The 9,606-nt window shown below is 71.0% G+C and overlaps 1 protein-coding gene across 1 annotated transcript in view; it reads right to left on the bottom strand.

The window, feature by feature from the left end:
* Window positions 1–1,299: 1,299 nt before the first annotated feature.
* The window catches only part of WRAP53 (WD repeat containing antisense to TP53), a 12,429-nt gene continuing 4,122 nt past the window's right edge, over window positions 1,300–9,606 (bottom strand). The window contains 9 exon segments of the mRNA XM_075135065.1: window positions 1,300–2,540; window positions 3,784–3,926; window positions 4,671–4,774; window positions 5,437–5,645; window positions 6,354–6,486; window positions 7,132–7,222; window positions 8,223–8,326; window positions 9,327–9,356; window positions 9,359–9,437. Of these exon segments, the coding sequence (XP_074991166.1) occupies window positions 2,128–2,540; window positions 3,784–3,926; window positions 4,671–4,774; window positions 5,437–5,645; window positions 6,354–6,486; window positions 7,132–7,222; window positions 8,223–8,326; window positions 9,327–9,356; window positions 9,359–9,437 (1,306 nt within the window). The 3' untranslated portion in view covers window positions 1,300–2,127.

Below are 9,606 nucleotides of genomic sequence, written 5' to 3'. Positions count from 1 at the left end.
ACCGGCTGGGGGGGGGGGGGGGGGGGGGGGGGGGCGGAGCCTCGGGGAAGGGGGCGGGGCCTGGAGGGGCAGGTCTCCCGTGGAGGCGTGGTCACAGGGAGGGGCGTGGTTTGGGGGAAGGGGCGTGGCTTGGTGGGCGGGGCCGCGAGCAGAGGTTGGGCTGGGTGGAGGCGGATCCGGGGGGGTGGGCGGGGTTTGGGAAAGGCGGGGCTTGGGAGAGGAGGCCGCAGGTAGAGGCGGGGGGGCGGGGCCTAGAGCAGACGAGAGGCGTGACAGGGCGGGGCTGTCAGAGGGGGGCGTGGCCCGTGGAGAGAGGCGTGGCCACAAGGAGGCACCTGGGGCGTGACCATGAAGATGGAGGCGTGGCCACGGGGTGGGGGGGCGTGGCCAGTAGCGCCAGACACGTGGGGCGCACCCCCCCACCCCCTTTTAAGGCCCCGCACCGCCCCCCCCCCGTGGTGACATCACCACCCGTTGCCATGGTGATGGGTGAAGCTGCTAGAAACAAGCCCCGCCTCTCCGTGGGGGGGGGGGGGGCTCTTAAAGGGGCAACGCCGCCACAGTGGGGTGGGGACCACTGGGGGTGGGGGGGGGGTTTGGGGGGGGGGATGTGGGGGTGGGGGGGTGGATGTGGGGGTGCAGCACCCCCAGCCGCGGCGGTGCGGAGCGGTGACAGTTACAAGGTCTTTAGTACAACGGGGGGGGAGGGGACACCCCCCCCAGCCCCCACCCACACGTGACACCCCAAAACCCAACCCTACCCAACAGCACCCTAAAAACGACCCCCAACCCCCGAACCCACCCCCATCCCCCCAAAACACACCCCCCGGACTCCCCTTCAAAGCCCCAGGCTCTCCCAGTTCATCCCAGTAAGCCCCAGTGCCCTCCCACTAAAGCCCCCCTGCAAGCCCACCAGTCTGTCCCAGTAATCCCCCCGCTTCTTCCACTGGACCCCAATACCCGCCCCGGAACGCGTTCTAAGGCCTCAGGCTCTTCCAGTTCATCCCAGTAACCCCCAGTTCATCCCAGTAAGCCCCAGTGCCTCCCACCAAGCCCCAGTGCCCTCCCACTAAAGCCCCCTGCAACCCCCCCAGTCTGTCCCAGTAACCCCCCTGCTTCTTCCACTGGACCCCAGCACCCCTCCAGGAACCCTCTCCAAGGCCCCAGGCTCTCCCAGTTCCTCCCAGTAAGAACCAGTGATCTCCCAGTAACCCCCAGTGCTCCCAGTAAACCTCCCCGCAGCCCCGGTAGGGCTGTAAGTCACAGCCAGTGGCCCTGGGAGGGGGGAGTCAGTGTCCCCGGGGGTGTCACAGTCGGTGTCCCCAGTGGGGTGACAACTGGTGTCCCCAGGGGTGTCACAGTCGGCGTCCCCAGGAAGGTGACAGTTGGTGTACGTGGACAGGCTGGTTCCGGTGTCCCCAGGGGGGTGACAGTTGTCACACACAGTCCCGGTGTCCCCAGGCCTGTCCCAGCCATTGTCCCCAGTAGGGTGACAATCGGTGTCCATGGGTGGGCCAGTCCCAGTGTCCCCACAGGTGTCCCAGCTGTTGTCCCCAGGGGCGTGACAGTCGGTGTCCCGGTGTCCCCGGGGGGGTGACAGTCGTCATACACAGTTTCAGTGTTCCTGAGGGGGTGACAATCGGTGTACAGGGACAGGCTGGTTCCGGTGTCCCCAGCAGGGTGACAGTTGGTGTCCCCAGGGGCGTCACAGTCGGTGTCCCCAGGGGGGTGACAATCGGTGTACATGGACAGGCTGGTTCTGGTGTCTCCAAGGGGTGACAGTTGGTGACTCCAGGCGGGTGACAGTCAGTGTCCCTGGGGAGGGTCACAATCGGTGTCCCCCGCGGTGTCACAGTCGGTGTTCATTGGGTGGTTGATGCTGCTGTCCCCAAGTGGGTGACAGTCGTTATACACACTCCCGGTGTCCCCACGGGTGTCCCAACCATCGTCCCCGGGGGGGTGACAATCAGTGTCCCCAGCGGGGTGACAGTCGGTGTCCATTGACAGGCCGATCCCGGTGTCCCTGGAGGTGTCCCAGCCATTGTCCCCAGAGAGGTGACAGTCAGCGTCCCGGGGGGGTGACAGTCATCACACACAGTCCCGGCATCTCCAGAGGGGTGACAGTCGTCATACACGGTCCCGGTGTTCCTGGGGTGTCCCAGCCGTTGTCCCCAACGGGGTGACAGTCGGTGTCCCCGGTGGGGTGACAGTCGGTGTCCATGGTCCCGGTGTCCCCAGCAGGGTGACAGTCGGTGTCCCCGGGGAGGTGACAGTCGGCGTCCATGATCCCGGTGTCCCCAGAGGGGTGACACTCGCCATCCACAGTCCCGGTGTCCCCGAGGGGGTGACAGTCGGCGTCGCCGGTCCCGGTGTCCCAACCGTCGTCCCCGGGGGGGTCGGGTCCCCACCACCAGAGCTGCAGGCGATTGTCCCCCCCGGGGGGGGGCCGTCCCCTGGCCCCTCCTCGTCACTGTCCCCACGGCGCCGGGAACAGTCGCTGCCCCGAGGCGGTGGCCAACAGCGGGAGCACGGGGTGCAGGCTGGGGGCACCCAAGGGTTGGGGGGGGCACCCAAGGGTTGGGGGGGGCACCCAAGGGTTTGGGGGTCCCCAGGGGGTTGGGGGGGGCACCCAGGGGTTCAGGGAGGTCCCAGGGGGTTGGGGGGGGCACCCAGGGGTTGGGGGGGCACCCAGGGGTTGGGGGGGGTCCCAGGGGTTTGGGGGGGGACCCAGGGGTTGGGGGACCCAGGAGTTTGGGGGGGAGCACCCAAGGGTTCGGGGGGGTCCCAGGGGGTTGGGGGGGGCACCCAGGGGTTTGGGGGGGGACCCAGGGGTTGGGGGGGACCCAGGAGTTTGGGGGGGCACCCGGGGTTGGGGGGGGTCCCAGGGGTTTGGGGGGGACCCAGGAGTTTGGGGGGGGCACCCAGGGGTTGGGGGGGTCCCAGGGGTTGGGGGGGGACCCACGTGTCAGGGGGGTCCCAGGGGTTGGGGGGGTCCCAGGTGTTTGGGGGGGCACCCAGGGGTTGGGGGGGACCCAGGGGTTTGGGGGGGCACCCAGGGATTGGGGGGGGGTCCCAGGTGTTTGGGGGGGCACCCAGGGGTTTGGGGGGGACCCAGAGGTTTGCGGAGGGCACCCAGGGTTGGGGGGGACCCAGGGTTTGGGGGGGGCACCCAGGGATTGGGGGGGGGTCCCAGGTGTTTGGGGGGGCACCCAGGGGTTTGGGGGGGACCCAGAGGTTTGCGGAGGGCACCCAGGGGTTGGGGGGGACCCAGGGGTTTGGGGGGGGCACCCAGGGGTTGGGAGGGTCCCAGGGGTTGGGGGCGGCACCAACGTGTCAGGGGGGGCACCCAAGGGTTCAAGGGGGTCTCAGGTGTTGGGGGGCACCCAGGGGTTGGGGGGGCACCCAGGGGTTGGGGGGGGCACCCAGGTGTTTGGGGGGGCACCCAGGTGTTGGAGCGGGCACCCAGGGGTTGGGGGGGTCCCAGGGGTTTGGGGGGACCCAGAGGTTGAGGGGGGACCCAGGAGTTTGGAGGGGGGCACCCAGGGGTTGGGGGGGGATCCAGGAGTTTGGGGGGGGGCACCCAGGGGTTGGGGGGGAGTCCCAGGTGTTGGGGGGGGGGTCCCGGATGTTTGGGGGGGTCCCAGATGGTTTGGGGGGTCCCCAGGGACTTGGGGGGGATCCTGGGGGTTCAGGGGGGGTCCCAGGTGGTTTGGGGGGGTCCCAGGGGTTCAGGGTGGGGGGGATCCCAGGTTTTTGGGGGGGTCCCGGGGCTGTGGGCGGTACCTGGTGCCGTTGACGCAGTCGCGGAGGGCGCGGAAGCGCAGCTGGGGGGCAGCAGGGGAGGGTCCCCGGGCGCCGGGGGGGTCAGGGTGTCCCAGACGGTGACAAAGCCCTCGGTGTCACCCCCCACCAGGAACCGCCCCGTCCTGGGGGGGAGGGGTCTCACCAGGTCCTTCTCCTCCCCCCTCCCCAAGGGACCCAGGTGTCCGGGACCCCTCCCCCCACCCCAGAGCTCCCCTCCCCCCAAGGGACCCAGGCCCCTGGGACCCCTCCCCCCCCAGACCTCCCCCCCCACCCCCAAGGGACCCAGGCCTCTGGGAGGGACCCAGGCCTCTGGGACCCCTCCCCCCCCAGACCTCCCCTCCCCCCCCAAGGGACCCAGACCCCTGGGACCCCTCCCCCCCCCAGACCTCCCCTCCCCCCCCAAGGGACCCAGGCCCCTGGGACCCCTCCCCCCCCAGACCTCCCCTCCCCCCCCAAGGGACCCAGGCATCGGGGCCCCTCCCCCCCCCAGACCCACGCAGCCCCTCCCCCCACCGTGGATCCAGGTGTCCGGGACCCCTCCCCCCACCCCAGACCTCCCCTCCCCCCCCAAGGGACCCAGGTGTCCGGGACCCCTCCCCCCTCCCCCGACCCCATTCAGCCCCTCCCCCCACCGTGGATCCAGGTGTCCGGGACCCCACCCCCCACCCCAGACCTCCCCTCCCCCCCCAAAGGACCCAGGCCTCTGGGACCCCTCCCCCCCCCCAGACCTCCCCTCCCCCCCCAAGGGACCCAGGCCTCTGGGACCCCTCCCCCCCCCCCCAGACCCACCCAGCCCCTCCCCCCACCGTGGACCCATCTGGGACCCCTCCCCGTCCCAAAAGGGGGGTGGGGGCGGGGTCACTCACGGGTCGAGGTCAAAGGTCACGCGCTGGTTGGTGCCCACGTGCCGCTCCAGCCCCAGCAGGGGGCGCTCTGGGCGGCGCAGGTCCCAGCACAGGATGTGGCGGTCCTGGGGGCGGGGCTACTGTGGGACACGCCCCGCCCCCGGCCCCGCCCCCCCGCCCTACAGAGGCTGCTCCCACTCCCCAAGCCCCGCCCCTGGTGACAAGCCCTGCCCCCAGCCCTAAAGCCCTGCCCCCCCCAGTGGCCAAACCCCACCCACTTCTCAGAGGCCACACCCCAACCATGAGGCCCCGCCCCCCCAGGGCAAGGACTCCACCCCCAGCTCTGAGAGCCCACCCCAACCATGAGGCCCCGCCCCCCCCGGGGCTAAGGCTCCACCCCCAGCTCTGAGAGCCCACCCCCTGCCCCCAGCCTCCGCCCCCTGCCCTGAAGCCCCGCCCCCTGGCTGAGGCCCCCCCACCCCCGAGGCCCTGCCCCCTGCCCCGGAGGCCACACCCCCATTTCCCAAGCCCCGCCCACAACCCCCCGCCCAACACACACCAATCCCCGCTCTCAGCACTAAAGCCCCGCCCACTGCCTGGTGGCCACACCCTCACCGCGAGACCACGCCCCTAGGCATGAGACTCCACCCCTTGGCTGCAGCACCCGCCCCCTGCCCTGAGGCCACACCCACAGCCCCAAAGCCCCTCCCACAGACTGCACAGGCCCCACCCCACAGCACCTCCTGCTCCACCCATAGGCCCCGCCCACCCCGCAGGCCCCGCCCACCTTGCGCCCCCCCGCATAGATGCGGTTCCCGTCGGGGCTGAAGAGGAGGTGGGTGGGGGCAGCGGGGAGGCGGGGCCAGAGCGCCAAGGCCCCGCCCCCCTCCAGGGCGTACAGCCCCAGGCTCCGCCCATAGGAGCCGCAGGCGAACACCGGTTGGGTGGGGCTGAAGGCCAGGCAGCCAATCAGGCCCCGCTGGCCCTGCCCCCCCTCTGTGGGTGGGGAGAGAGAGAGAGCAGGGATTAGGCCACGCCCCTTGGGCCTCACCCCGCCCCCTCCAACAGGCCACACCCCTCCTCAAGCCCCGCCCCTTACTTCACAGCTGCCCTGGTAGGCAGGCAGGCTTCTGCCCAAGCCCCACCCCCTTTAGACCCCACCCACAAGCTCCGCCTCCCTTAAACCACACCCCCTTAGACCAGCCCACCCAAGCCCCGCCCCTTTAGGCCCCACCCCCACCACGCAGCTTATTCCATGTACAACCAGTGCAGCCCCTGACCCCCCCCGGGGCCCCGCCCCCCTCAGACCCCACCCCCCCAAGCCCCGCCCCCACTCAGACCCCACCCAAGCCCCGCCCCCCAAGCCCCGCCCCCTTTAGACCCCACCTCTCACAGTGGCGCCTCTGGGGCAAGCTCTGTCATCCCCCCCCCGTCCCCACCCACAACAGCCCCATAGGAGACCACACCCACCCAAGCCCCGCCCCCTCCGAGCCAAGACCACACCCACCCACGCCCCCAAGCCCCGCCCACCCAAGCCCCGCCCCCTTTAGACCCCACCTCTCACAGCAGAGCCCCCCCAGAACAGGCTCTGTCACCTCCCCCCCCCCCCCCCCATTCCCCACCCCCCTCCATCCCCACCCCCACCCGCCCCGCCCCCGCGGCCACGCCCACCCCCGCCCCGCCCCTCTAAGCCCCGCCCCTCACGGTGCAGCCGCCTCTCCTGGCAGTGGCGGCCGGGCCGGTGGGTGGGGAAGACGCGGACGGCGCCGTCGAAGCCCCCCAGGAGGTGGGAGCCGTCGGGGGCGAAGGCCAGCGAGTGGGGGGCCACCGGCTCCTCCTGCGCCCCTCCCCCCACGTCACCGGCGGGCCCCTCCCCCCCCCCCCCCCCCCCCAAGGTGCTGGGGTCCCTTCGGTCTCACCCCACCCCCCCACCCCGGGTGCCTGGGTCCGCTATACGTCACCCAGCCCCCCGGCCCTGGGGCCCCTCCCCCACCCCTGTGCCCATCCCCCCACCCCTGTGCCCCTCCCCCCCCAGTCCCTCCCCCACCCCTGTGCCCCTCCCCCCCCGTGCCTCTCCCCCATCCCTGGGTCCCCACCCCTGTGCCCCTCCCCCCCACCTTTGTGCCCCTCCCCCCCACCCCCGGGGCCCCTCCCCAACCCCTGTGCCCCTCCCCCCCCCTTATGCCCCTCCCCCCACTCCTGGGCCCCCTCCCCCACTCCTGGGCCCCTCCCCTACCCCTGGGTCCCCACCTCTGTGTCCCTCCCCCCCCCCGGGTCCCCTCCCCCCCACTCCTGGGTCCCCCTCCCCCACCCCGTGCCCCTCCCCCACCCTCCTGGGTACCCCCCTCTCCCCCATTCCTCGGTCCCCTCCCCCCACACCCCTCTGCTCCTCCCCCACCCCTGTTTTCCCTCCTCCCCTCCCCCGCCCTGGGTCCCCTCCCCCATCCCGGTGCCCCTCCCCCCCCCGTGCCCCTCCCCCCACCAGGTGGCTGTAGGCGCGGAAGGAGCCCCGCAGGGTCCCGTCGAAGGCGTCCCAGAGGTGCACGGGGTTGTCCCGGCTGCTGGCCGCCACCCTACCAGTACAAACCAGTAAGAACCAGTAAGCTCCCAGTAACCCCCCATAGACTCCCCAGTGCCTCCCAATAACATGCAGTGACCCCCCAGCCTCTCCCAAAACCCCCCTCCAAGGTCCCAGGCTCTCCCAGTTCATCCCAGTAAGCCCCAGTGTCTCCCTGTAAGCCCCAGTGCCTTCCCAGTAAGCCCCAGTGCCCTCCCAATAACGCCCCCTGCAGCCCCACCAGTCTGTCCCAGTAACCCCTCCGCTTCTTCCACTGGGCCCCAGTACCCCTCCCGAACGCCTTCTAAGGCCGCAGGCTCTCCCAGTTCCTCCCAGTAAGAACCAGTGATCTCCCAGTAATCCCCCGCAGTCCCCCAGTGTCTTCTAATAACACCCAGTAACAACCAGTGCCACCAGTCACCCTTCTAGTTCCCCCAGCCCCCTCCCAGTGCCCCCAGTCTCCCTCCCAGAACTTCCCACTGCCTCCCAGCCCCTCCCAGTGTCCCCCAGTTACTCCCAGTGCCTCCCAATCCCCTCCAGTCCCTCCCAGTGCCCTCCAGCCCCATCCCAGTGCCCTCCAGTCACTCCCAGTGCCTCCCAGTCCCTTCTAGTCCCCTCCCAGTGCCCTCCAGCCCCCTCCCAGTGCCCCCCAATCCCCTCCCAGCCCCCTCCCAGTGCCCCTCAGTCCCTCCCAGTGCCCTCCAGACCCCTCCCAGTGACTCCCAGTGCCCCCCAGTCCCCTCCCAATCCCTCCCAGTGCTCGCCAGCCTCCCAGTGCTCTCCCAGTGCCCTCCAGTCCCCTCCCAGTGCTCCTCAGTCCCTCCCAGTGTCCTCCAGTCCCCTCCCAATGACTCCCAGTGCCCTCCAGTCCCCTCCCAGTGCTCCTCAGTCCCTCCCAGTGTCCTCCAGTCCCCTCCCAATGACTCCCAGTGCACTCCAGTCCCCTCCCAATGACTCCCAGTGCATTCCAGCCCCTTCCCAGTGACTCCCAGTGTCCCCCAGTCCCCTCCCAGTACCTCCCAGTATGCTCACAGGCAGGTGGGGGCTGGGTCGAGTCCATCAGGGGGAACCAGGCGAAGTCGTAGATGGTGTCGCCCTCGGGCACCCGCAGCGCCGGCACCTGCACCCGGACGCCTGGGTCCCCTCGTCCCAGCCCCCCCACGGGTGCCCCCCAGCCACCCCCACGCACCCTATGGGTGCCCTATAGGCACCCCCAGCTCTCCTGGGACCCCATAGCCACCCCCAAGCACCCTATGGGTGCCCCCCAGCCACCCCCAGCCCTCCTGGGACCCCATAGCCACCCCCAGCCACCCTATGGGTGCCCTATAGGCACCCCCAGCTCTCCTGGGACCCCATAGCCACCCCCAGCCACCCTATGGGTGCCCTATAGGCACCCCCAGCTCTCCTGGGACCCCATAGCCACCCCCAAGCACCCTATGGGTGCCCTATAGGCACCCCCAGCCCTCTGGGACCCTATAGCCACCCCCAAGCACCCTATGGGTGCCCTATAGGCACCCCCAGCCCTCCTGGGACCCCATAGCCACCCCCAAGCACCCTATGGGTGCCCCCCAGCCACCCCCAAGCACCCTATGGGTGCCCCCCAGCCACCCCCAGCCCTCCTGGGACCCCATAGCCACCCCCAAGCACCCTATGGGTGCCCTATAGCCACCCCCAAGCACCCTATGGGTGCCGTATAGGCACCCCCAGCTCTCCTGGGACCCCATAGCCACCCCCAAGCACCCCATGGGTGCCCCCCAGCCACCCCCAGCTCTCCTGGGACCCTATAGCCACCGCCAAGCACCCTATGGGTGCCCCACATCCACCCCCAAGCACCCTATGGGTGCCCCATAGTTACCCCCAAGCACCCTATGGGTGCCCTATAGCCACCCCCAAGCACCCTATGGACTCCCAGTGCCATTGGGAGGGCACTGGGAAGGGATTGGGACGCACTGGGAGTGACTGGGAGGCATGGGAAAGCCACCCCCAGCTGCCCCACGGGAGCCCCACAGCGACCCCCAAATCCCCCCCCCCCCATAATACCCCATAGCCCCCCCCCCCCCCCCAAAACCCCCCTGGGGAGCCCCATAGCGACCCCCCCCCCCCCTCCCCCCATCACCCACCAGCTGGGGGAGGGGGCAGCCCCGGGGGGGGGCCCCGGGGGGGGGGGGAGGTCGAAGATGCGCAGGGCGTTGTCGTCGCTGCAGGTCAGGACGCAGGAGCCATCGGGGGCCCTGGGGGGGGGGAGGGGAGGGGACACCCAGGTCTCCGGGGGGGCGGGGCCAAGCACGGGACCCCCACCCCCACCCCCCAAGGGGACTCAGGCGTCTGGGACTCCCAACCCCCCCTCTGTCCCCCCCCAGGGGACCCCCACCCCTCCCAACTGGACCCCCAACCCCCCCC

This window comes from Calonectris borealis, chromosome 36 (assembly GCF_964195595.1).
Source record: "Calonectris borealis chromosome 36, bCalBor7.hap1.2, whole genome shotgun sequence".
Taxonomy (NCBI): Eukaryota; Metazoa; Chordata; class Aves; order Procellariiformes; family Procellariidae; genus Calonectris; species Calonectris borealis.
This window is presented reverse-complemented; position numbering and strand designations above follow the sequence as displayed.